Consider the following 24,023-nt stretch of genomic DNA (forward strand, 5'->3'; position numbering starts at 1 on the left):
AAGGTGCCTGTGCCAAGGTGGCTAATGTGTGTCAACCTCAAGGGATCCCTCCTCCCAGGAACCAAGAGCAAGTCTCTCAAATCTAGAAGGGAAAGGTGTTTTTTCCCCGTGTCAGTCCAGCTTTGCAAACATTCTATTAGTACTATATGTCCTTCCCCCAGAAACAACAATTACATGTTCTGTGTGCTCACTACATAGCTTAAAGAAAAATGAAAGAAAATACTGAATTTTCATAAAACTTGATAAAAATAGTATTTCAAACTGTACACTCACCAGAAATACACAGTTATCAAAGATGCACACACTTCACTTGGCGTTCCACCACCTTCGACCTTCTGTGCCTGGTATGTTCTGGCAACTCCATGTTCTGCAGGGTTATTCCCATCCTTGCCAGAATTACCTTTCCCCTTTTTCCCTTTGGGTACCTTCTCTCCCTTCTTTGCAGGGGCCTTTTTAGGTTTGGGCTCTGGCTTTGGAGGAGCAGGTTTAACCAATAACCTGGCAGATCTTCTCTGTGGTTAATCCTTCACATTGGCCTTATCTTCTGTATAAGGCCCCTCAGCCTCTCTTGGGCATGATGGCGATGGCTGTGGGACCTTCAGGCTGCACATGGGGATGCAGCAGTGGGTGGGCTTCGGTGGGGCCAGGGGCTGTTCTCGCTTCATGTTCACACTGCTAGGGCTCTGGGGGTTGGGGGAGCTATAAAGTTTTTATATATAATCAAGTGTTGTCTTACATATGAATTAAAAAATCAAATATGGAAAGAAAGCTAAAACATTATGCTGGGAATTATTTGTCCAAGATGTAGAAGAAAAGGAATGATTTCAAAAGACATACACTGAGCCCTGGCTGGTGTGGCTCAGGGGATTGAGTGCTGGCCTACGAACCAAAGAGTCGCTGATTTATTTCCCAGTCTAGGGCACAGGAGTTGCAGGCCAGGTTCCCAGTTGGGGGTGCGCAAGAGGCAATCACACATTGATGTTTCTCTCCTTTTCTTTCTCCCTCCCTTGCCCTCTAGAGATAGACAGACAGACAGACAGATAGATATACAGATATTTACATAGATATATCAGACAGTGAAAGTAAGTTTAAAATATTCTTGTGAATATGGGGTCACTTCATGATACTTAAATCATTCTTCTTGTAGATATAAAAGTGACTCTGACTGCCCTGGAGGAGGGGTCTCAGTTGGTTGGCCTGTCATCCCATACAAGAAAATGTTTTGGGTTCAAATCCCTGTCAGGGCAGAAACATTGGTTGCACATTTGATCCCCAGTCAGGGCACATATAAGAGGCAACCAATTGATGATTCTCACATTGATGTTTCTCTCTTCCTCATCCTCCCTTTCTAAAATCAATAAACATATACTTTGGTGAGGATTTTTAAAACATCTATGAAAAGGAACTTTTATTGGAAAGCCTGCAGAACTTCTCAAGATGACTTCTGGTGTGGATAAAGATCTTCATTTTATTATTATTATTATTATTATTATATTATTCCACAGGGTCAATTACCCCAGTTATTTTATCCATTCATCTAATGATGGACACTTAGCTGACTCTTTGGAACTAGTAAAATAAAAAAAAAAATTAAGTTTTACTTCTAAAAATAATGATGCACTTTATTGTAATAATTGCTTCTGTGCAGCAAGAGAAACCTTCCACAAAGTGAAAAGGGTACCAACTGTATAAAATAACATGTTTACCAATAATACATCTAATAAGGGGTTTAATCTCCAAGGAATATGGAGAAATTGTCCAACTCAACACCAGAAAGTCAAACAACCCAAGTAAGAAATAGGCAAAGAGCCTGAATGGACACTTCTCCAAAAGAGGACATCCAGATGCCCAAAATGCATTTGAAAAAATATTCCATGACACTGATCATCAGAGAGAGGCAAACTCAAACCACCATGATGAGATGTCACCTCTCTCCCATCAGAGTGGTCATCATTAATAAATCAACATACAACAAGTGTTGGTGACAATGTGAGGGCAAGAGATCCCTTGTGCACTGTAGGTGGGAGTGCAGACTATGCAGTACTGTGGAAAACAGTATGGAATTTCCTCAAAAACTTAAAAATGGACTTGTCTTTTGATCCTGTGATCCCACTTTTTGCTCACCAAGATGCAAAGATAAGGGCCCTGTGGTACCCTGCCATAGCCTTTTGGGTAAAAATTTGACGATCTAATATACATTGTTGTATATTTTTGGAAAACCTCAAGTAATTGCATACATCAACTGTGTACACATTTTACATGTCAAGTAAACTTCAATACAGTGGTTTTCAAAAAAACACTTAAGTCGAAAGTGAAAATATATGTTTTTATGTAGCTCTTAAATAACAGGTAAAACTAATCCAGATTATGTACAGGAAAATGTTTAAATATAAAGGAAATTTTAGCATTGTACCCGAATAAAGTTTCTAGTTTTCCACAAATTTTATCAATTCTTAGCTTTACAACATCTCTTGTACAATACAAAGCAAAAGAGTTAAGAATTTAGCTTAAGAATTTATTTTAATGACCACAAGAAGCCTATACTTGTCAAGAAAGAGGCAATAAATTTTAAACAAACACAGAATATCAAAAGGAAGTTTACTGAGCTTTATTGACACATCACAGAAATGTAAAGAGTTAAAATTTTTAGAAGGTGGACACTAAAGTTATATCACTGCATGAAGATTTTTAAATTGATGAATTTACAAAATTCAGGTCCAGAGCATTGTATCATAAAAGTGTTGATTTTTCTCCCTTGTACCAAGAACACATTCATCTCTGAATTCAATGACAGATATTAAACATGTAAGTATGTACAGAAACCTGCAAAAAATAAATATAAAATGACACAAATTTTGCTTATCTATGTAATGGATGCACATACCTACTTTCATAACCAGTGATCTAGAAGAAAGAACACATACAGGACTGTTAGCAATAGCTAAGGTGTTTCCATTTCCTTAATTTTTTCAAAATTATTCAAATTGTCTTCAATGTTAACATATACCGATCTGATTCCAAAATGGTAAATGCTTGTTTTTATTGTTGTTCAAATACAGTTGTCTCCATTTCCCAACCCCCATTCCCACCCAGTCCAATTTGGTTTGGTCCATGTGTCCTTTATAGTTGTTCTCAGTTTCCTCTTAGTTGTGTGTGTGTTTCTCAATTAGATTAACCAGAAGTAATTTATAAAACACAAGTGAATAATCTTTAAGAGAAAGCTGTGTGCATTGAAAATATTGCAGGAGTAAAATCTTCTAATGACAATGGTCAGCATTTATTAATAACGCCTTAAATGATTTAATATTTGTTATAACAGTGTGGACCTGGATATATTATCATGTGCAGTTGTGGAAATGGAAATGTCAAAGTTTCACTGATTTATTAAGACTTACACAGCTAAAACAAGGAGTAGATATAGAAGATAAATCATAAAATGTTTGCCTCCTCAGACAGCGCTCCTCATTACTCTGCTATATTTCTTCTCCATATAATACATGATGTTTTTTCTGAAACTCTTATCAGTGTGCCAAAACTGAGCCCTGTTTCATAATAAAATTCTCTTCCATTGGAGTATGCATGGTAATTTCTGTGCTATATTTTAAAATATGACATCCATATTTTCTCATTTTGTGGATAAGTAGCCCTTAAAAACAATGGACCATGTTTGTAACACATATTTTAAATGGCTTATAAATATAAGTTTATTTTCAAAGGACATATCTTTGGAGATGTCCAAGATTATATTTGATTAACTAAAGGATGGTTCAACAGAAATACAAACAAATGAAAGGACTTCATTGATTTTTGGAGAGAAGAAGAAAATACCCACAGGAAAGAAGATAAAAGTTAACTATTTAGAAACAATGTTACTTTAATTGCCTGGAGTCCTCTCTCTTCTGTATGAGTCTAATGAGAGCATTTTTCACTTCTTTATTCCTAAGACTGTAAATGAGTGGATTCAGCATGGGGATCACAATAGTATAAAAAACAGACGCCACTTGATCTTTGCCCAAGGTGTAGGACTTCCGTGGTTTCAAATACGTAAAAATCATCGTGCCATAAAAGATGGTGACTCCCAGGAGATGGGAGGCACATGTAGAGAAGGCTTTTCTCTTTCCTGAAGTGGAAGTAATTTTCAGTACAGTGGCCAGAATGGACAGGTAGGACACAGATATTGTGATAAGAGATACCATTAGAGCAGAACCACCAAAAATGAATATAATGATTTCCACGTCCCGTGTGTCAGTGCAGGACAGGGCTAGGATTGGGGAAGTGTCACAGAAAAAGTGATGGATTACATTGGAGTCACAGAAATGAAGTCTGCTTATGAAAAACACATTGATCACAGAGAACATAAAGCCAAAGAAATAGGACCCAAGGACGAGGGAGCAGCAGAGTCTCTTGGACATAACAACGGGGTAGTGCAGAGGATTGCAGATAGCGACATAGCGGTCATAGGCCATTGAGGAGAGAAGAAAACATTCAGCGACACCCAAGAAGATAAAAAAGTACATTTGGGTGAAGCAGCTTATGTATGAAATGTGCTTCATGGAGGTCAGTAAGTTCTGTAAGGTTTTAGGTGTGATGGCTGTTGAGTAACTGAGGTCAAGAAGTGACAGGTGACTGAGAAAGAAATACATGGGGGTGTGAAGCTGGAGATCCAGGTGGATGATCAATATCATCCCTGCGTTTCCCAGCACACTGATCAGGTAAATCATGAGAAATATGATAAAGAGGACCAGCTGGATGTCTTCAGATTCTGTCAGCCCTATAAGGATGAAGTCAGACACACGTGTGTTATTGCTTCTGCCCATTCTGTCCACCTGCTCCACACTGCTGAGAAATAAAGGTGATACCTGGCAGGAACGAGTTCATAAATGTTGACTTATATATTAGGTTAATATTTCTAAAAGTTAATAATAAGTAGTGGACTACAGAATATGATGGGAGATTACATTGCATTGCAAAATACAGAAGTGTGCAAACATTGACCCTTGGGCATGATATACTAAAAACTAACATTTGTGTAGTTAGAGTAGCCTGATACTCTCCTAAATGCTTTTCCTTATTAATACATTTACCTCTCATGAGAATACCCTACCATAGGTGCTATATTTATAGTCTCATTTTTAGAAATGACATAAAGAGCACTATTTATGTAACTTATTGAGAGTCACAGCTCTTTAAGTTTGGCTCTCTCATTCTACCAAGAGAGAGTGACTTCAGAGAACATGGTCTTTGTACTATATTTTGATTTGTAACTCAAAATATCCTATGGCAAAAAATACTTGATATATTGTGTAATAAATAATTTAAAAACAGTTTTAATATATCATTTACTGAGCTCTTTTTGGAAAATTATTTAATAGTAATGGAAATAAATTTCATGCTTGGGGATCAAAATTACAAACCATGCATTAGTATTAATTTGCAGAACATATATTTTCCTAAGTTGAGCCGTCAAAATGTGATTTGTTCCAAAAATCATGTTTTAAAAACATGTACATTGATGGTAGACCATAATTCCATCAACTGTATACTTCTCATTTCATAAAACAGGGCATTTCTTAGGGTAAGGCCTAAGTGATATGTTTAGGCATATATTTTATACAATGCCTTCCTTTTATTTCATCTTAACTAAACTCTGAAATTTCCAGGGTAATACTTACCAAAAGCCAAAGTCAGTGGAGAAAGAAAAAAGCCATCTTCCAATATTATCAGGCAAGAAATTTCTCAACCTTTTCTCACAAATAAAACAAGAAAATTGTTCGAGGCATCAATTTCTATACTATATTCTTTCCTTAGAGTTAAATTCTGTGCACAGTTTCGTGCATTCATCATGCTTTACTCTGAGGTAAAAAAAAGAAAAAATGTCAACTTAGAATTTTGTTAAGGCCCTGGTCAAATGGAAAATCTGCCAGGAAGTTGTGTCTGAAATCCAGGCAGCAATTGCAAACACAAATGGAGCCAACTATGTCTTGTCCGTACTCCAAGGCACCTCATAATATACTGATGATTGAGAATAAGGCAACATTGCTCCTCCCTGGAGACCAGTTTCCAAGGAAGCTTTTCTGGCATGTTTCCAAGGACAAAGGCTCAGGGACTAAATGCAGCTATGTCATCATTTAAGGAAATAGTTGCCTTTTTCCTTATATGACACACAAGGAAGAACCTGGTTTCATCCTCTTTTGTGATCCTGTAAGGTTTTACCAGGGTTGGTGGAGGAGCCATTTATAAAGACATCTGCAATTGCTCTGTTACTGAAACCTCAGGATGGAATCATTCATTTTTCACAATGACACATTTTTATGTTTACATGTGTGATACTATCATACTATCACTGTTAATTACAAAATAATCAGAATACAACTAAATTCAACGAACAAAATGAGAACAAGCTTAACATGTGGGAACATTTTGATGAATTCCCCCCGATTTTGTTTAACTTTATTAATACATATGTATCTACAGTTTTGCATAATAACTGTTACACTATATATTTAGCCTCCAGACCTCATTTTGGACCGAGATTCCATGATACTCCATGACCAACGTTACATCAAACCCACAATGTCTTGTCTGCTGTATCGACTTGTGCCCCATGACTAACGTCCTTCTAAATGGGTCCTCAGCTGACACATGTTTCAGGGCGTCACAAGGAAAATATGGTGTCAGCTCCCCATTTAGCTTTGGCAATGACCCCACTCATCCACACAGCAGTACTTCTACAATTCGTTTGGCTATTTATTGCACTCTACGTATAATCAATGTGTTCTTTTTTTTTCAAATGTACCCAGCTTTGTTATAGATACTTTTCAAAAACAATCATGGTATTTCAGGCAGGACATGGGCAGATAATTGTTAACTGTATACAAGAACTTTCATTCTCCCTTCTTCAATGGACTACCAAAATCAGAAAGCCATTATAAAACCCAATGGAGTCTTCATCTGCTGCTCTGTACATGGAGAATATAGATTGAGGGTTGACAATTCATATTAGGCATGTTGTTTAACAGCTTTTCACCTGCAGACCGTGACTTTCAGGAAATTAAATGAAAATGGCAGAAGTATCAGTCTTTAGGTCTACAGTCTAAAAAGGGCACTTCTGCCCTTTTGAGGAATGCCATATCCATGGTGACTCTGGGAAGTCGAGATTGCCCAACATACTGGTAACCAATTTTTGGGGGGTCAGGTCCCAGCGGGTCTCTGGGCTTTAGGGAGTCAAGTGTATGCTTAAAGTGGAGAGGGAGAAAAGGACCTAAGAGTGAATTTACTTTGCCCACACCACAAGGTGTCTCTGCCAACGTGGCTAATGTGTGTCAACCTCAAGGGATCCCTTCTCCCAGGAACCTAGAGGAAGTCTCTCAAATCCAGAAGGGAAAGGTGTTTTTCCCTGTGTAATTCCGGCTTTGCAAACATTCTATTAGTACTATATGTCCTTCCCCCAGAAACAACAATGACATGTTCTGTGTGCTAACTACATAACTGAAAGAAAAATAATACAAAATTATGCATTTTCATAAAACTTGGTAAAAAATAGTATTTCAAACTATACAGTCACCAGAAATACACAGTTATCAAAGATGCACACACTTCACTTGGCATTTCCACCACCTTCGGCCTTCTGTGCCTGGTATGTTCTGACATCTCCATGTTTTGCAGGGTTATTCCCATCCTTGCCAGCATCAGTTTCCCCTTTTTCCCTTTGGGTACCTTCTCTCCCTTCTTTGCAGGGGCCTTTTTAGGCTTGGGCTCTGGCTTTGGAGGAGCAGGTTTAGCCAATAACCTGGCGGATCTTCTCTGTGGTTAATCCTTCACATTGGCCTTATCTTCTGTATAAGGCCCCTCAGCCTGTCTCTTGGGCATGATGGCGATGGCTGTGGGACGTTCAGGCTGCACATGGGGATGCAGCAGTGGGTGGGCTTTGGTGGGGCCAGGGGTTCTTCTCGCCTCATGTTCACACTGCTAGGGCTCTGGGGTTTAGGGGAGCTATAAAGTTTTTATATATAATCAAGTGTTGTCTTACATATGAATTAAAAAAATAAAATATGGAAAGAAAGCTAAAACATTATGCTGGGAGTTATTTGTCCAAGGTATAGAAGAAAAGGAATGATTTGAAAAGACATACACTGAGCCCTGGCTGGTGTGGCTAAGGGGACTGAGTGCTGGCCTGTGAACCAAAGAGTTGCTGGTTTAATTCCCAGTCTAGGACACAGGAGTTGCAGGCCAGGTTCCCAGTTAGGGGTGCACAAGAGGCAATCACACATTGATGTTTCTCTCCTTTTCTTTCTCCCTCCCTTGCCCTCTAGAGATAGACAGACAGACAGACAGATAGATATACAGATATTTACATAGATATATCAGACACTGAAAATAAGTTTAAAATATTCTTGTGAATATGGGGTCACTTCATGATAGTGCAAACATTCTTCTTGTAGATATAAAAGTGACTCTGACTGCCATGGAAGAGGGGTCTCAGTTGGTTGGACTGTCATCCCATACAAGAAAATGTTTTGGGTTCAATTGCCTGTCAGGGCAGAAACACTGGTTGCATATTTGATCCCCAGTCAGGGCACATATAAGAGGCAACCAATCTATGATTCTTTCTGACATCCATGTTTCTCTCTTTCTCTTCCTCTCTTTATAAAATCAATAAACAAATACTTTGGTAAGGATTTTTAAAACATGTGTTGAAAGGAACTTTTATTGGAAAGCCTGCATAACTTCCAAAGATAATTTCTGGTGTGGATAAAGATATTCGTTTTATTTTTATTTTTATTTTTTCATATGTATAATTGTATTTATGCATGATATAATTTACTACCACCAATAATAAATACTACTAAGGCTTGATTTTTAAATTTTTAGATAAGCATAAATAAAAATACAAGTTTCAATATTTCCTGTTCACTACATCGCCTTATGCATAGCCTGGGATATAAGTACCCTAGCATGGATATCATTGTTCTCTTTTAAAAAGTAGATTATTACTTATTGTGTTTTTTTTCCATTGCCATTCATCCTCCCTACACCCTCTTCCATTCTATCCACCCCGTCCCCAACACTCACCACACTATGTTCACGTCATGGGTCCTTTGTCTTTTTGGCTCAATGCCTCCAACCCCCAAACCCAAGAGAGTGGTCAACTTGCTCTCTATCTACGAATCTGTTCCTATTTTGCTTGTTAGTTCAGTTTGTTCATTAGGTTCCACATATAAGTGAAATCCTATGGCATTTGTCTTTCTCTAACTGGCTTATTTCACTTACCATAATGTTCTCCAGGTTCATCCGTACTGTCACAAAGGTAAATGTTTCCTTTTTTATGGCCAAGTAGTATTCCACAGCGTAAATTACCCTAGTTATTTTATCCATTCATCTACTGATGGACACTTAGCTGACTCTTTGGAATTAGTAAAATAAAAAAAAATAAATTTCACTTCTAAAAATAATGATGCACTTTATTGTAATAATTGCTTCTGTACAGCAAAAGAAACCATCAACAAAATGAAAAGGGTACCAACTGTATAAAATAACATATTTACCAATGATACATCTGATAAGGGGTTTAATATCCAGAGAATATGGAGAGTTTATACAACTCAAGAAAAGAAAGTCAAACAACCCAAGTAAGAAATAGGCAAAGGGCCTGAATGGACACTTCTCCAAAAGAGGACATCCAGATACTCAAAATGCATTTGAAAAAATATTCAATGACACTAATCATCAGAGAGAGGCAACTTCAAACCATAATGATGAGATGTTACCTCTCACCTGTCAGAACGGTCATCATCAATAAATCAACAAACAAGGGTTAGTGACAATGTGAGGGCAAGAGATCCCTTGTGCACTGTAGGTGGGAGTGCAGACTAGGCAGTACTGTGGAAAACAGTATGGGGTTTCCTCAAAAACTTAAAAATGGAATTGTCTTTTGATTCAGTGATGCCACATTTTGCTCATCAAGATGCAAAGATAAGGGCCCTGTGGTACCCTGCCATAGCCTTTGGAGTAAAAGTTTGGCAATCTAATATACATTGGTCTATACTTTTGGGAAAATTCTACAAATTGCATACATCAAATATGTACAGATTTTACATGTCAAGTATACTTCAATACAGCGGTTTTCAAAAAAAAACCTATGCTTGGAAAATGAAAAAGTATGTTTCAAAATAACCCTTAAATAACATAAAGATAAAACAAATCCAGATTTAGTACAGGAAAACGTTCAAATATAAAGGAAATTTTAGCATTCTACCTGACTAAAGTTTCTAGTTTTCCACAAATTTTATCAGTTCTTAGCTTTATAATATGTCCTGCAGAATATAAAACAAATCAGCTAAGAATTTAATTTAAGAACTTATTTTAATGAGCACAAGAAACCTATAAATATTGAGAAAAAGGGAATACGTTTAACATACACAGAATATCAAATGGAAGTTTACTGAGCTTTATTGCCACATCACAAAAATGTAAATATTTAAAATTTTAGAAAGTGGCCACTAAAGATATGTCACCGCACAAAGATTTTTAAATGGATGAATATACAAAATTTCAGGTCCCAAGCATTGTATCACCAAAGTCTTGATTTTTTGCCCATATACAAAAAACACATTCATCTCTGAATTCAATGACAAATAGTAAACATGTAAATATGTAAGAAAACTGCAAAAAGTAAATCTAAATGACACAAATTTTCCTTATACATGTAATGGATGCACATACCTACTTTCATAACCAGTGATCTAGAACATACAAAACTATTAACAATAGCTAAGGTGTTTCCATTTCCTTAATTTTTTCAAATTATCGCAATTTTCTTCAATGTTAATACATATCAATCTGATTCCAAAATTGTAAATTTTTTTTTTTATTGTGGTTGAAGTACAGTTGTCTCCATTAACCACCACTAATCCTAGCCAGGCCAGCCATCCCCACTTCCCTCCCCTGATCCCACCCCAGCTTGGTTTTGTCTATGTGTCCTTTATAGTTGTTCTGAGTTTTCCCTTGGTTGTTTGTATGTTTGTCAATTAGATTAACCAAAAGTAATTCATAAAACAGAAGTGAATAATCTTTAAGAGAAAGCCATTGTGCATTAAAAACATTGCAGGAATAAAATATTCTAATGACAATGGTCAGCATTTATTAGTAACGCCTTAAATGATTTAGTATTTGTTGTAACAGTGTGGACCTGGATAAATTAATTATCTTGTGCAGTTGTGGAAATGGAAACAGCAAAGTTTCACTGATTTATTAAGGCTTTCACAGCTAAAACGAGGAGTAGGTGTAGAATATAAATCATAAAATGTTTGCCTCCACAGACAGTGCTCCTCATTACTCTGCTGCATTTCTTCTCCATATAATACATGATGTGATTTCTGAAACTATCATCAGTGTGCCAAAGCTGAGCCCTGTTTCATAATAAATTCTCTGCCATTGGAGTATGCATGGTAATTTCTGTGCTATATTTTAAAATATGACATTCATATTTTCTCATTTTGTGGACAAGTTGCCATTAAAAGCAATGGACCACGTTTTTAACACATTTTTTATGGCTTGTAAATATAAACTGAATTTCAAAGGACATAATTTTGGAGGAGTCCAGATTATATTCGATTAGGTAAAGGATGGTTCAACAGAAATACAAACAAATGAAAGGACTTCATTGCTTTTTGGAGATAACAAGAAAATACCCCACAGGAAGGAAGCTAAGAACTGTTTAGAATGATGTTACTTTAATTTCCTGGAGCCCACTCTCTTCTGTATGATTCTAATGAAAGCATTTTTCACTTCTTTATTCCTAAGACTGTAAATGAGTGGATTCAGCATGGGAATCACAATAGTATAAAAAACAGAAGCCACTTGATCTTTGCCCAAGGTGTAGGACTTCCGTGGTTTCAAATACGTGAAAATCGTAGTGCCATAAAAGATGGTGACTCCCAGGAGATGGGAGGCACATGTAGAGAAGGCTTTTCTCTTTCCTGAGGTGGAAGTAATTTTCAGTACAGTGGCCAGAATGGAGAGGTAAGACACAGATATTGTGATAAGAGATACCATTAGAGTAGAACCAGCACAAATGAATATTGTGATTTCCACGTAACGTGTGTCAGTGCAGGACAGGGCTAGGATTGGGGAAGTGTCACAGAAGAAGTGATGGATTACATTGGAGTCACAGAAATGCAGTGTGCTGATGCAAAGAACATTGGTAATGGATTCTGTAAAGGCAATGAAATAGACCCCAATTATGAGGCAGCAGCAGAGTCTTTTGGACATAACAACGGGGTAGTGCAGAGGACTGCAGATAGCGACATAGCGGTCATAGGCCATTGAGGACAGTAGAAGACATTCGGTGGTACCCAAGAAGATAAAAAAGTACATTTGGATGAAGCAGTTTATGTATGAAATGTGCTTGGTGAAAGCCACTAAGTTCTCTAATGTTTTAGGTGTAATGGTTGTTGAGTAACTGAGGTCAAGAAATGACAGGTGACTGAGAAAGAAATACATGGGGGTGTGAAGCTGGAGATCCATGTGGATGATCAATATCATCCCTGCGTTTCCCAGCACACTGATCAGGTAAATCATGAGAAATACCATGAAGAGGACCAGCTGGATGTCTTCAGATTCTGTCAGCCCCATAAGGATGAAGTCAGACACACCTGTGTTATTGCTTCTGCCCATTCTGTCCACCTGCTCCACACTGCTGAGAAATAAAGGTGATACCTGGCAGGAATGAGTTCATAAATGTTGACTTACATATTAGGTTAATATTTCTAAAAGTTAATAATAATTAGTGGACTACAGAATATGATGGGAAATTACATTGCATTGCAAAATACAGAAGTGTGCAAACATTGACCGTTGGGCATGATATACTAAAAACTAACATTTGTGTAGTTAGAGTAGCCTGATACTCTCCTAAATGCTTTTCTTTATTATTACATTTACTTCTCATGAGAATACCCTACCATGGGTGCTATACTTATAGTCTCATTTTTAGAAATGACATAAGGAGCACAATTTATGTAACTTATTGAGAGTCACAGCCAATAATATTTGTCTCTGTCATTCTACCAAGAGAGAGTGACTTCAGAGAACATGGGCTTTGTACTATATTTTGATTTGTAACTCAAAATACTTGATATATTGTGTACTAAATAATTTAAAAAATTATTATTGTGTACTAAATAATTTAAAAAACAGTGTTAATATATCATTCACTGACCTCCTGTTTGGTTAATAATTTAATAGTAATTGGAAATAAATACATGCTTGGGGATCAAAATTACAGACCATGCATTAGTGTTACTTTGCAGAAGATATGTTCTCCTAAGTTAAGCAGTCAAAGTGTGATTTGTTCCAAAAATTATGTTTTAAAAATATGTACATTGCTTGTAGACAATAATTCCAAGAACTGTATATTTCTCATTTATCAAAATCTGGCATTTCTTAGGGTAAGGTCTAAGTGATATGTTTTTGCATATAATTTGTAAAATGCCTTCTTTTTATTTCATCCTAACTAAAACTCTTAAATTTTCAGAATAATACTTACCAGGAGACAAAGTCCATAGATAAAGAAAAAAACCGTCTTCCAATATTATCAGGCAAGAAATTTCTCAACTTTTTCTCACAAATAAAACAAGAAAACTGTTCAAGTGAACAATTTCTATACTATATTCTTTCCTTTGAATTAAATTCTCTGCACAGTTTTGTGCATTCATCCTGCTTTATTCTGAGGTAAAAAAGAAAAAACACAACTTAGAATTTTGTTCAGGCACTGCTCAAACGGAAAATCTGCCAGGAAGTTGTGTCTGAAGGGGAATCCAGGCAGCGATTGGGAACACAAGTGGAGCAGACTATGTCATGTCTGTCTTCCAGGGCACCTCATAATATACTGAGGATTGAGGACAAGGCAACATTGCTCTTCCCTGGAGACCAGTTTCCAAAGGAAGCTTTTCTGGCATGTTTTTTAGGACAAAGCTTAGGGACTAAATGCAGCTATGTCATGTTTTAAGGAAATAGTTGACTTTTTCCTTAGATGGCACACAAGGAAGAACCTGGTTTCATCCTATTTTGTGATCCTTTAAGGTTTTACCTGGGTTGTTGAAGGAGCCATTTATAACGACATCTGCAGTTGCTCCATAAATGAAACCATCAAGGGTGAAATAATTCACTTTTCACAATGACACATTTTTATGTTTACATATGTGATACTATCGTACTATCTCTGTTTATTAGAAGATATTTAGAATGGGACAAAATCGAAAGAACAAAATGAGAACAGGTCTAACATGTGGGAACATCTTGATAATTCCCCCCCATTTTGTTTACCTTTATAAATGCATATTTGTGTAATGCAAATGTGTGTATCTACTGTTTTCCATAGTTACTATTACACTGTATGTTTACCCACCAGCCCTCATTTTGTGACCAAGATTCCAAGATACACCATGAGCAACATTACATCAGTCTTTGATAAACCCACAGTGTTTTGTCCTGTGCACGGACTTCTGCCCCATCACGAACTTCCCTGTAAATGGGTCCTCAGCTGACACATGTTTCAGGGCATCACAAGGAAAATACAGTGTCAGCTCCCCATTTTGGTTTGACCATCACCCCACTTATCTCCATAGCAGTACTTCTACAATTCGTTTTACTACTTATTGCACTCTATACATATTGAAGTGTTTTCTAATATATGAACTTAAAAATTAAAATATGGAAGAGTGTTAAGATATTATATTGAAAATTACTTGTAGAAGATGTGGAAGCAGAGGAATAAATTGAGAAGATATACACTGAGCCCTGGCTGGTGTGGCTCTGAGGATTGAGTGACAGACTATGAACCAAACAGTCACCAGTTCAATTATGGTCTATGGTTCATGTCTGAAGTGCTGGCCAGGCCTCCAGTTGGGTGTGTGCAAAAGGCAACCACACATTGATGTTTCTGTCCTTCTCTTTCTCCCTCCCTTTCCCTTCATTCTAAAATAAATGAATAAACAAATAAATAAATAAAAGATATGCACTGAAAGTAAGTTTAAAATATTCTTGATAATTTTGGGTCACTTCATAAAAATGAAATCATTCCTCTTGCAGATATAAAAGTGACTCTGATGGCCCTGGAGGAGGGGTCTCAGTGATTGGACTGTCATCCCATACCACAAAACGTTTTGTATTCAAATCCCTGTCAGGGCACAAAAATTGGTTGCGTATTTGATCCCCAGTCGGGGCACATATAACAAGCAACCAGTCGGTGTTTCTATGTCACATTGATGTTCCTCTCTCTTGTTCTGTCGTTCCCTTCCTTTCTTTCTAAAATCAATAAACATACACTTTGGTGAGGATTTTTAAACATCCATTAAAGGGAACTTTTATAGGGAAGTCTGTCAATACTCCCAACATTCAGAAGTTAATTTTTGGTTGGATAAAGATCCGCTTTTTAAATAGGTTATTATGTATTGTTTTTTTCCATTACCATTTATCTTCCCTACACCCTCTTCCATTCTACCCACCCCCTCCCCAGCGCTCACCCCACTGTTGTTCTTGTCCATGGGCCCTTTGTCTTTTGAGCTCAATGCCTCCAACCCCCAAACCCAGGAGAGTGGTCAACTTCTTTTCTATCTACGAATCTGTTTCTATTTTCCTTATTAGTTCAGTTTGTCCACATGTAAGTGAAATCATATGGCATTTGTGTCTCTCTGTCTGGCTTATTTCATTTAGCATAATATTCTCCAGGTCCATCCATGCTGTCCCAAAGGTAATTTTTACCTTTTTTATGGCCAAGTAGTATTCCACAGTGTAAATTACCTTAGTTATTTTATCCATTCATCCACTGATGGACACTCAGCTGATTCTTTTGAATTGGTAAAATAAAAAAAATTAAATTTCACTTCTAAAAATAATGATGCAGTTTACTGTAATAATTGCTCCTGTACAGCAAGACAAACCTTCCACAAATGAAAAGGGTACCAACTGTATAAAATAACATATTTACCAATGATACATCTCACAAGGGGTTTATTCTCCAGAGAATGTGGAGAATTTATACAACTCAACAACAGAAAATCAAACAATCGAATTAAGAAATAGACAAAGGGCCTGAATGGACACTTCTCCAAAAGAGGACATCCAGATGCCCACAATGCATTTGAAAAAATATTCAATGACACTAATCATCAGAGACATGCAAATTCAAACCACAATGATGAGATGTCACCTCTCTCCCGTTAGAGTGGTCATCATCAATAAATCAACAAACAACAAGTGTTAGTGACAATGTGAGGGCAAGAGATCCCTTGTGCACTGTAGGTGGGAGTGCAGACTATGCAGTACTGTGGAAAACAGTATGGGGTTTCCTCAAAAACTTAAAAATTGACTTTTTGGTCCAGTGATCCCACTTTTTGCTCATCAAGATGCAAAGATAAGGGCCCTGTGGTACCCTGCCATAGCCTTTGGAGTAAAAGTTTGGCTATCTAATATACATTGGTCTATACTTTTGGGAAAATTCTACAAATTGCATACATCAAATATGTACAGATTTTACATGTCAAGTATATTTCAATACAGTGGTTTTCAATAAAACCTATACTTGGAAAATGAAAAAGTATGTTTATAATAACCCTTAAATAACATAAAGATAAAACAAATCCAGATTATGTATAGGAAAAGGTTTAAATATAAAGGATATTTTAGCATCTTACCCAGCTAAAGTTTCTAATTATCCACAAATTTATCAGTTCTCAGCTTTACAACATCTCTTGTACAAAGAAAGCAAAAGAGTTAAGAATTTAGTTTAAGAATTTGTTTTTAATGACCACAAGAAGCCTATAGTTGTCAAGAAAGAGGGAATAAATTTTAAACAAACACAGAATACCAAGAGGAAGTTTACCGAGCTTTATTGCCACATCACAGAAATGTAAAGAGTTAAAATTTTTAGAAGGTGGACAGTAAAGTTATATCACTGCATGAAGATTTTTAAATTGATGAATTTACAAAATTTCAGGTCCTGAGCATTGTATCATAAAAGTGTTGATTTTTCTCCCTTGTACCAAGAACACATTCATCTCTGAATTCAATGACAGATATTAAACATGTAAATATGTAAGAAAACTGCAAAGACTAAATATAAAATGACAGAAATCTTGCTTATATATGTAATGGATGCACATACCTACTTTCATAACCAGTGATCTAGAGAAAAGAACACATACACAGCTGTTAACAATTGCTAAGTGGTTTACATTACCTTAATTTTTTGCTAAGTTATCCAAATCGTTTTCAATGTTAACCTATACCGATCTAATTCCAAAAGTTTAAAATGCTTTCTTTTATTGTTGTTGAAGTACAGCTGTCTCCATTTACCCCCACTAAACCCCTCAGTCCAGCCATCCCCACTTCCGTCCTCTGATTCTACCCAAGCTAGGTTTTGTCCATGTGTCCTTTATAGTTGTTCTGAGTTTTCCCTTAGTTTTTGTTGTTTGTCAATTAGACTAACCAAAAGTAATTTATAAAACACAAGTGAATAATCTTTTAGAGAAAGCCGTTGTGAATTAAAAACATTCCATGAATCAAAATCTTCTAGTAATAATGGTCAGCATTCATTAGTAATGCCTTAAATGATTTAATATTTATTATAACAGTATGGACCTGGATATATTAATTATCTTCTTCAGTTCTAGAAATGGAAACAGCAAAGTTTCACTGATTTATTAAGGCTTTCACAGCTAAAACGAGGAGTAGGTGTAGAATATAAATCATAAAATGTTTGGCTCCAAAGACAGTGCTCCTCATTACTCTGCTACATTTCTTCTCCATATAATACATGACGTGATTTCTGAAACTTTTATCAGTGTGCCAAAACTGAGCCCTGTTTCATAATAAATTCTCTGCTATTGGAGTATGCATGGTACTTTCTGTCCTATATTTTAAAATATGACATTCATATTTTCTTATTTGGGGGATAAGTTGCCCTTAAACAATGGACCATATTTTTAACACACATTTTATGGCTTATAATTACAATATGAATTTCACAGGACATAATTTTTGAGGTGTCCAAGATTATATTTGATTCAGTAAAGGATGGTTCAACAGAAATACAAACAAATGAAAGGACTTCATTGATTTTTGGAGAGAAGAAGAAAATACCCACAGGAAAGAAGATAAAAGTTAACTATTTAGAAACAATGTTACTTGAATTGCCTGGAGCCCTCTCTCTTCTGTATGAGTCTAATGAGAGCATTTTTCACTTCTTTATTCCTAAGACTGTAAATGAGTGGATTCAGCATGGGGATCACAATAGTATAAAAAACAGATGCCACTTGATCTTTGCCCAAGGTGTAGGACTTCCGTGGTTTCAAATACGTGAAAATCGTAGTGCCATAAAAGATGGTGACTCCCAGGAGATGGGAGGCACATGTAGAGAAGGCTTTTCTCTTTCCTGAAGTGGAAGTAATTTTCAGTACAGTGGCCAGAATGGACAGGTAGGACACAGATATTGTGATAAGAGATACCATTAGAGTAGAGCCCGCACAAATGAATATCATGATTTCCACGTGACGTGTGTCAGTGCAGGACAGGGCTAGGATTGGGGAAGTGTCACAGAAGAAGTGATGGATTATATTACAGTCACAGAAATGCAGTGTGCTCATGAAAAACACATTGATCACAGAGAACATAAATCCTATTGAATAGGACCCCAGGACAAAGGAGCAGCAGAGTGTTTTGGACATAACAACGGGGTAGCGCAGAGGATTGCAGATAGCAACATAGCGGTCATATGCCATTGAGGAGAGAAGAAGACATTCGGTGACACCCAGCAAGATACAGAAGTATATTTGGGTGAAGCAGCTTATGTATGAAATGTGCTTTGTGGAGGTCAGTAAGTTCTGTAAGGTTTTAGGTGTGATGGCTGTTGAGTAACTGAGGTCAAGAAATGACAGGTGACTGAGAAAGAAATACATGGGGGTGTGAAGCTGGAGATCCAGGTGGATGATCAATATCATCCCTGCATTTCCCAGCACACTCATCAGGTAAATCATGAGAAATACGATAAAGAGGACCAGCTGGATGTCTTCAGATTCTGTCAGCCCCATAAGGATGAAGTCAGACACACGTGTGTTATTGCTTCTGCCCATTCTGTCCACCTGCTCCACACTGCTGAGAAATAAAGGTGTTACCTGGCAGGAATGATTTCATAAATGTTGACTTATATATTATGTTAATATTTCTAAAAATTTATAATAATAAGTGGCTTTCAGAATGTGATGGGGAAATTACATTGCATTGCAAAATACAGAAGTGGGCATACATTGACCCTTGGGCATGATATAATAAAAGCTATCATTTGTTTAATTAGAATGAGCCTGACACTCCTCTAAATGCTTTTCCTTATTAATACATTTACTTCTCATGAGAATACCAGACCATGGGTGCTATACTTATAGTTTCATTTTTAGAAATGAGATAAAGAGCACAATTTAAGTAACTTATTCAGATTCAGAGCAATTAAATGTTGGCTCTGTCATTCCACCAAGATAGAGTGACTTCCAAGACCAGGCTCTTTATCCTATATTCCTATTTGTAACTGAAAAAGACCTATGGCAAAATTACTTGATATACTGTGTAGTAAATAAGTATAAAAACAGATTTAATATATCATTCACTGCCCTCTTGTTTGGATATTTATTTAATAGTTATTGAAAATAAATTTCATGCTTGGAGATCAGAATTACAGACCATGCATTAGTATTAATTTGCAGAAGATATGATTTCCTAAGTTGAGCAGTCTAAATCTGATTTGTTCCAAAAATGTTGTTTCAAACACAAGTACATTGCTTGTACACCATAATTCTAACAACTGTATATTTGTCATTTATCAAAACCTGGCATTTCTTAGGGTAAGGTCTAAGTGATATGTTTATGTATATATTTTATAAAATGCCTTCTTTTTATTTCATACTAACTAAAACTCTTAAATTTTCAGATTTATACTTACCAAGAGCCATAGTCCCTGGATAAAGAAATAACCATCTTCCAATATTATCAGACAAGAAATTTCTCAACCTTTTCTCACAAATAAAACATGAAAACGGTTCGAGTTAACAATTTCTGCAATGTACTCTTTCCTTTGAATTAAGTTCTGTGCACAGTTTTGTGTATTCTTCTTGCTTTATTCTGAGGTATAAAATAAAAAAGTCAACTTAGAATTTTGTTCAGGAACTGGTCAAATGGAAAATCTGCCAGGAAGTTGCATCTGAAGGGGAATCCAGGCAGTGATTGTGAACACAAGTGGAGCAGACTATGATTTGTCCGTCTTCCAGGGCACCTCATAATATGCTGAGGATTGAGGACAAGGCAACATTGCTCTTCCCCGGAGACCAGTTTCCAAGGGAAGCTTTTCTGGCACGTTTCCTAGGAGAAAGGCTCAGGGACTAAATGCAGCTGTGTAGTGTTGAAGGAAATAGTGATACCTTTTTCCTTATATGGCACACAGCAAACACCGGTTTCAACCTCTTTTGTGATCCTTTAAGTTTTTAACTGTGTTGGTGGAGGAGCCATTTTTTAATTAATTAATTTATTTTTTTTCAGTTACAATTGTCTGCATTTTCTTCCCTTCCCTCCACCCCACCCCAGCCAGTCCCACCTCCCTCCCCCACCCCTACCCTCCCCCTTGATTTTGTTCTTGTGTCCTTTATAGTAGCTTCTACAGACCCCTCTCCCCACTATCCCCTCCCCACTCCCCTGTGGCTATTGTTACAATGTTCTTAATTTCAATGTCTCTGGTTATATTTTGTTTCCTTTTTTTCTTTTGTTGACTATGTTCCAGTTAAAGGTGAGATCATATGGTATTTGTCCCTCACCACCTGCCTTATTTCACTTAGCATAATGCTCTCCAGTTCCATCCATGCTGTTGCAAAGGGTAAAAGCTCCTTCTTTCTCTCTGCTGTGTAGAATTCCATTGTGTAAATGTACCATAATTTTTTGATCCACTCATTTGCTAATGGACACTTCGGTTGCTTCCAGGACTTGGCTATCGTAAATTGTGCTGCTATGAACATTGGGGTGCATAGGTTCTTTTGGATTGGTGTTTCAGGGTTCTTAGGGTATAATCCCAGCAGTGGAATTACTGGGTCAAAGGGCAGTTCCATTTTTAGTTTTCTGAGGAAATTCCATACTGTTTTCCACAGTGGCCTCACCAGTCTGCATTCCCACCAACAGTGCACTATGATTCCCTTTTCTCCCCATCCTCTCCAACATTTGTTTGTAGATTTGTTTATGTTGGCCACTCTAACCGGTGTGAGATGGTACCTCATTGTGGTTTTAATTTGCATTTCTCTGATGGCTAGTGATGCTGAGCAGTTTTTCATATGTCTCTGGGCCCTCTGTATGTCTTCCTTGGAGAAGTGTCTGTTCAAGTCCTTTGCCCATTTTTTAATTGGGTTGTTTGTCTTCCTGGAGTGGAGTCATGTGAGTTCTTTATATATTTTGGAGATCAGGCCCTTGTCTGAGGTATCATTGGCAAATATGTTTTCCCATACTGTTGGTTCTCTTTGTATTTTAATGCTGTTTTCTTTAGCCCTGCAGAAGCTTTTTATTTTGATGAGGTCCTATTTGTTTATTCTTTCCTTTATGTCCCTTGCTTTAGGGGATATGTCTGTGACGATGTTGCTGCATGGATGTCTGAGATCTTCCTGCCAATGTTTTCCTCTAGGACTTTTATGGTGTTATGACTTATATTTAAGTCTTTTATCCATCTTGAGTTTATTTTTGTGTATGGTGTAAGTTGGTGATCGAGTTTCATTTTTTTTTGCATGTAGCTGTCCAGATCTCCCAACAGCATTTGTTGAAGAGACTATTTTTGCTCCATTTTATGCTCCTGCCTCCTTTGTCAAATATTAATTGACCATAAAGACTTGGGTTTATTTCTGGGCTCTCTGTTCTGTTCCATTGGTCTGTGTGCCTGTTTTTATGCCAGGACCAGGCTGTTTTGATTACAGTGGCCTTGTAGTACAGTTTGATATCAGGTATTGTGATCCCTCCTGCTTTGTTCTTTTCCCTCAAAATTGCTGCAGCTATTCGGGGTCGTTTATGGTTCCATATAAATTTCTGAAATGTTTGTTCTATATCTGTGAAATATGTCATAGGTACTTTAATAGGGATTGCATTGAATCTATAAATCACTTTGGGTAGTATGGCCATTTTGATGATGTTAATTCTTCCAATCCATGAGCATGGTACCTGCTTCCATTTGTTTGTGTCTTCCTTAATTTCTTTCTTCAGTGTTGTGTAGTTTTCTGAGTACAGGTCTTTTACCTTGGAGGAGCCATTTATAGACACATCTGCAATTGCTCAGTAACTGAAACCATCAATAATGGAATAATTCATTTTTCACAATGACACATTCTTATGTTTACATGTGTGATACTCATACAATCTCTGTTCATTAGAAAATAATCAGAATGCAACAAAATTCAAAGAACAAAATGAGAACAAGCTAAACATGTTGGAACATTGTGATAATTACCCCCCATTTCTTATCTTTATTAATGTATATTTGTGTCTACCATTTTCCATGATTACTATTACACTGTATGCTTACCCACCACCCCTCATTTTGTGACCAAGATTCCACGATACACCATGAGCAACTTTACATCAGCCTTTGATAAACCCACAGTGTCTTATCTGGTACATGGACTTGTGCCCCATCACTGACTTCCCTCTAAATGGGTCCTCAGCTGACACATGTTTCAGAGCGTCACAAGGAAAATACAGTGTCAACTCCCCCCTTAGTTAAATTTGTTTTGGCCATCACCCCACTCATCTACAAAGCAGTAGTTCTACAATTTGTTTTAGTACTTATTGCACTCTGTATATATTGAAGTGTTTTCTAATATATGAACTTAAAAATTAAAATATGGAAAGAAAGCTAAGATATTATATTGAGAGTTAATTGTCCAAGATGTAGAAGCAGAGGAATAATTTGAAAAGATATACACTTAGCCCTAGCTGGTGTGTCTCAGAGGATTGATTGACAGCTTGTGGACCAAATAGTCACTAGTTCAATTCCCAGTCTAGGGCTCATGTTTGGGTGCTAGCCAGGTCCCCAGTTGGAGTCGGTCAAGGGGCAACCACACACTGGTGTTTCTCTCCTTCTGTTTCTCCCTCCCTTCCCTTTCATAAATAAACAAAGAAATAAATAGATAGATAGATCGATATTCTGAAAGTAAGTTTAAAATGTTCTTGTGAATATTGGGTCACTTCATCATAGTGAAATCATTCTTCCTGCAGATATAAAAGTGACTCTGACTGACCTGGAGGAGGGGTCTCAGTTGGTTGGACTGTCATCCCATACAACAAAATGTTTTGGGTTCAGATCCCTGTCAGGGCAGAAAAATTGGTTGTGTGTTTGATCCACAGTCAGGGCACATATAAGCGGCAACCAGTTGATGTTTCTATGTCACATTGATGTTCCTCTCTCTTGTTCTGTCGTTTCCTTCTTTTCTTTCTAAAATCAATGAACATACACTTTGGTGAGGATTTTTAAACATCTATTAAAGGGAACTTTTATAGGGAAGTCTGTCAATACTCCTGACATTCAGAAGTTAATTTTTGGTTGGATAAAGAACCACTTTATAAATAGGTTATTAATTATTGTTTTTTTGTCCATTGCCATTTAACCTCTCTACACCCTCTTCCATTCTACCCACCCCCTGCCCAGCACTCACCACACCGCTGTTTCTGTCCATGGGTCCTTTGACTTTTTGGCTCAATGCCTCCAACCTCCAAACCCAGACAGTGGTCAACTTCCTCTCTATCTACGAATCTGTCTCTATTTTGCTTGTTAGTTCAGTTTGTTCATTAGATTCCACATATAAGTGACATCCTATGGCATCTGTCTTTCCCTGACTGGCTTGTTTCACTTACCACAATGTTATCCAGATCCATCCATGCTGTCACAAAGGTAAAATTTTCTTCTTTTCTGGTCAAGTAGTATTCCAGAGTGTAAATTACCCTAGTTATTTTAT

The 24,023-nt window shown here is 36.9% G+C and overlaps 4 protein-coding genes and 1 pseudogene across 8 annotated transcripts in view; all 5 read right to left on the bottom strand.

Annotated features, from left to right (window-relative positions):
• Window positions 1-24,023, bottom strand: part of LOC112319923 (olfactory receptor 8H1) — a 96,988-nt gene that overhangs the window by 60,689 nt on the left and 12,276 nt on the right. The gene's annotated exons all lie outside the window — the stretch shown is intronic.
• LOC128780939 (olfactory receptor 8H1) lies at window positions 2,604-5,939 on the bottom strand. 2 transcript variants are annotated; one of them, XM_053924661.2, is made up of 2 exons: window positions 5,673-5,939; window positions 2,604-4,839 (listed from the first exon to the last, which is right to left on the bottom strand). In XM_053924661.2, exon 2 carries the CDS (start codon window positions 4,815-4,817, stop codon window positions 3,870-3,872), a length of 948 nt encoding a protein of 315 aa, XP_053780636.1. In that variant the 5' UTR covers window positions 4,818-4,839; window positions 5,673-5,939; the 3' UTR covers window positions 2,604-3,869. The 2 variants fall into 2 exon arrangements, with proteins under 2 accessions (XP_053780636.1, XP_053780635.1); XM_053924660.2 differs by having other exon boundaries at window positions 2,606-4,859.
• Window positions 7,598-7,869, bottom strand: LOC128780948 (non-histone chromosomal protein HMG-17 pseudogene; annotated as a pseudogene).
• LOC128780938 (olfactory receptor 8H1) lies at window positions 10,966-13,802 on the bottom strand. 2 transcript variants are annotated; one of them, XM_053924657.1, is made up of 2 exons: window positions 13,547-13,802; window positions 10,966-12,697 (listed from the first exon to the last, which is right to left on the bottom strand). In XM_053924657.1, the coding sequence occupies exons 1-2, from the start codon at window positions 13,561-13,563 to the stop codon at window positions 11,728-11,730; spliced, it is 987 nt and encodes a 328-aa protein (XP_053780632.1). In that variant the 5' UTR covers window positions 13,564-13,802; the 3' UTR covers window positions 10,966-11,727. The 2 variants fall into 2 exon arrangements, with proteins under 2 accessions (XP_053780632.1, XP_053780634.1); XM_053924659.1 differs by having other exon boundaries at window positions 10,966-12,717.
• LOC112319949 (olfactory receptor 8H1-like) lies at window positions 18,183-20,278 on the bottom strand. 3 transcript variants are annotated; one of them, XM_045185336.2, is made up of 2 exons: window positions 19,991-20,278; window positions 18,183-19,149 (listed from the first exon to the last, which is right to left on the bottom strand). In XM_045185336.2, the coding sequence occupies exons 1-2, from the start codon at window positions 20,023-20,025 to the stop codon at window positions 18,183-18,185; spliced, it is 1,002 nt and encodes a 333-aa protein (XP_045041271.2). In that variant the 5' UTR covers window positions 20,026-20,278. The 3 variants fall into 3 exon arrangements, with proteins under 3 accessions (XP_045041271.2, XP_045041270.2, XP_045041269.2); XM_045185335.2 differs by having other exon boundaries at window positions 18,183-19,152; XM_045185334.2 differs by having other exon boundaries at window positions 18,183-19,172.

This window comes from Desmodus rotundus, chromosome 5, assembly GCF_022682495.2.
Source record: "Desmodus rotundus isolate HL8 chromosome 5, HLdesRot8A.1, whole genome shotgun sequence".
In the NCBI taxonomy this organism is placed as follows: domain Eukaryota; kingdom Metazoa; phylum Chordata; class Mammalia; order Chiroptera; family Phyllostomidae; genus Desmodus; species Desmodus rotundus.